The sequence below is a fragment of the Humulus lupulus genome, chromosome 5, assembly GCF_963169125.1.
Source record: "Humulus lupulus chromosome 5, drHumLupu1.1, whole genome shotgun sequence".
NCBI classification, from domain to species: Eukaryota; Viridiplantae; Streptophyta; class Magnoliopsida; order Rosales; family Cannabaceae; genus Humulus; species Humulus lupulus.
Window position 1 is genome coordinate 240,966,194 of NC_084797.1, and position 3,043 is coordinate 240,969,236.

Here is a 3,043-nt window from a genome sequence, read left to right on the forward strand (position 1 = left end):
AAAAGAAAAAAAAGAGATTCTCCTTATCAATGTACTATTAAAACTAGTAGTTGCTGAACCATATAGGAATTATTTCATTCACATACCAAAACATTTATCTTCCCAATCTAATTCAATAATGTTCAAAATACCAAAGACATTTCCCCGTTTTGGGAGAAAGGGTGGCAGCACTTCAAAACCGATCACGCGAGGAGAACAGGGAAAAACCCAAAACGAGAAGCCGCCGCATGACGAAAAAGCAGAAAGCACGCAAAAATACGATGTGGAAATTCTTTGGACGTCGACAAAATCAACACACAACCTCAAGGTTTACGGGTTGGAGAACGAAATATTGGCCTTGGAAAAGATTTTCGAGCGACATGAAAACGAAAACGAAAACGAAGACGACAATCAATTAAAGGTCGTCGGTATCGTCGGGACACGTGGCGTCGGCAAAACAAAACTTTGCGAAGAGTATTTCAATCTTTTGGGAAAGCCAGAGAAGAACGGCGAAAAGGTATTCGTTCCGAGGATTTGGGTCTCCACGTCGATTATCAGAAACGACAAAGACCGTAAGAAAAGGACAGTGAAGGAGGAGGAAATGAATTTGTCAGTAATAGTGGAGGAAATGTTGGAGAGTCTTGGAGTTGATACAGACGACATCGTACCAAATGATTCTAGCAGATATGATCATCTTGAAGTGCTTCTCTATCTTCTTCACCTCCAACTAATAGGGAAGAGGTATCTAATTGTTCTTGACGATCTAACCCTATTTCCTGTTGACGACGCTTGTAAACTTGCAACTAATTTGCCGAAGGGTTACAAAGGAACGATTATGGTGACGAGTAGGGAAGAGGAAATAGTGAAGAGGATGGCTAGGGACGAGCGAGACGTGCACCGTTTTCTGCCCTTATCGGATCCCCAAAGCTTGTGGTTGATATTTAAAGACGCCGTTGAACAGGGCGTTAAAGATGAAGGAATACCAGATCACGATTTCGATTGGGAAAAAGAAACTGAAGAAGAGCTTAGAAGGAAATGTTATGATGAGATAGTATTAGGTGGGAAAAAAATTTATGTGGAGAAATTGATAGAAAAGACGGTTATAAGCAAGTGTAATGGGATTCCTTTGGCTGCAAAATTGATGGCGAAAACTATGAGTAAGAATATTAAGAAATTCATAGATGAGAACGAGAAGAATAAGCAGCTGCCGAGGAAAGTTTCTCAGATGGACAATAACAGCAAGGATGATGATAATCCGAAAACAGAAGAACAGCACGAAACCATTAATAACAGCAGCAAAGACGATGATACTCATGATGAAAGTATGAAACGACCCTGAACTAACGAGCATGCTTGTAGTTCCCTTGTTAAATTGTGTGTATATATTTTATTTTATTTGATATGAAACATGATATTGTTGTAACTGCATATATATACTAAATGGGCATGTATATATCATATTATTTGCTGTCTATAGAAATTGTATTTGATGAATATTCGCGGCCCGGTCTAAATTGTGTCTTATTTCCTGTTCACTAAATAAGAGTAGAACACAAGTCAGCTGACTTATACTCTTATAGGATTTTTTTTTTGAAAAGCACACTTTTGTTTGCCTAAATCATTTTTGACAACAAATAAAAATGGAATTAATCCTTCACAAAAACCGATAACTGAATCAATAAAATAATAAATGCACCTTAGTTTTCTTTTCCGAGAATAGACTTTATTATTAAACATTTATATAAGAATATATTTGGGATAAACTAATTGGATTCTAATTGAGGTTACAAGTATAACGGTTAGTTAAGATCGTCACAATGTGTACTTTAAATAGTGCTTAACTCGTTAAATGAGTCATTATATTATAAACGTGCATTTAGGTGTTATTAACATGCCATGATAAAAATCTCCGTAAAAAATGAATGAATATATTTTATTAAAATCGTTAAACTGTACATGGGATCCCATAAAAGTGTTTACAAGTTGTTTACAATCCAAATTGTCATTATAGTACAAAAGTTACAAACCCACCAATCTAAGCTGCAAAAATAGGATTAAACCCCAGTTCTCCTGAGAAACACATTGGCCATAGTGTTCAAGCGACCGCATATGTACACATCGCCACCTAAGCTCTCCACTCAAGGCTAGGGAGCTTTTATTTCCCTTTACCTGCACCACATAACACTCGTGAGCCAAGGCTCAGCAAGAAAACTTATTAATGCATGTATACCACATAAATAAATGGTCATTTAATCATTCTGGGGTCCAGCACCCTAACTTGTTGACTATTAAGTCGTTTTGGGGACCTGTGCCCTAAATAGATGACTAATTAGTCACTCTAAGGTAGATGACTAATAAGTTTCTCTCGGGTAGATGACTAATAAGTCTCTCTGGGGTCCCGCACTCCAAGCCATGTGACATTTCAGTCACCTAAGCCTTTTAGCATTGGCTCTGAGTAACTAGCCTTTAGACTAGACAAACGCTTTAGTTTTCTTCGACCAATAGGTCGGTCAAGCATTTAATGCTCATGTTGATTAGATCTAATCATTTCGGCTTGCGTTAAACACGCTAATGCCGCTCTTGGCTTATAAGCCAATAACATACATTCAACATTCAGCACTACTGCCAATCATGACTGATAAGTCAAAGATTCGCGACCAGTACTAAACACCATTGTCGTTTCTGACTAATAAGTCAGTGCCATTCACAAGTAAAAAAAACTACCAGGCATTTACAATGCAATCAACATCCATAAATAGAGCACTCAACATGCCTCATTAATAACCATGCATGTCACATACTGGGTGCAGTTTTCTTACCTCTGGTTCGAGCGTGAAATAATAAAAGAACGACTCTTGAGAACGATCGGTCCTTAAGTCCCTTAGTGGTCACCTAATCATAACCAAATATGAAATCTCATCAATAAAATGAGGAATAAAAGGTTCATGGTCTAAAACCCCGCTCCCGGGACCTCGAATCCTACTAAAACGGTTAATAGATTCGATCCCGAGCCTTGAGAAATGAAAACCTGCGCCTAAAACTCATTAAAACCCAACCTGGCATA

At 37.9% G+C, this 3,043-nt stretch overlaps 1 protein-coding gene across 1 annotated transcript; it reads left to right on the forward strand.

The window, feature by feature from the left end:
• LOC133834100 (probable disease resistance protein At4g19060) lies at nucleotides 1-1,475 on the forward strand. Its single transcript, XM_062263602.1, has one exon. It carries the CDS (start codon nucleotides 119-121, stop codon nucleotides 1,316-1,318), a length of 1,200 nt encoding a protein of 399 aa, XP_062119586.1. The 5' UTR covers nucleotides 1-118; the 3' UTR covers nucleotides 1,319-1,475.
• Nucleotides 1,476-3,043: the final 1,568 nt, after the last annotated feature.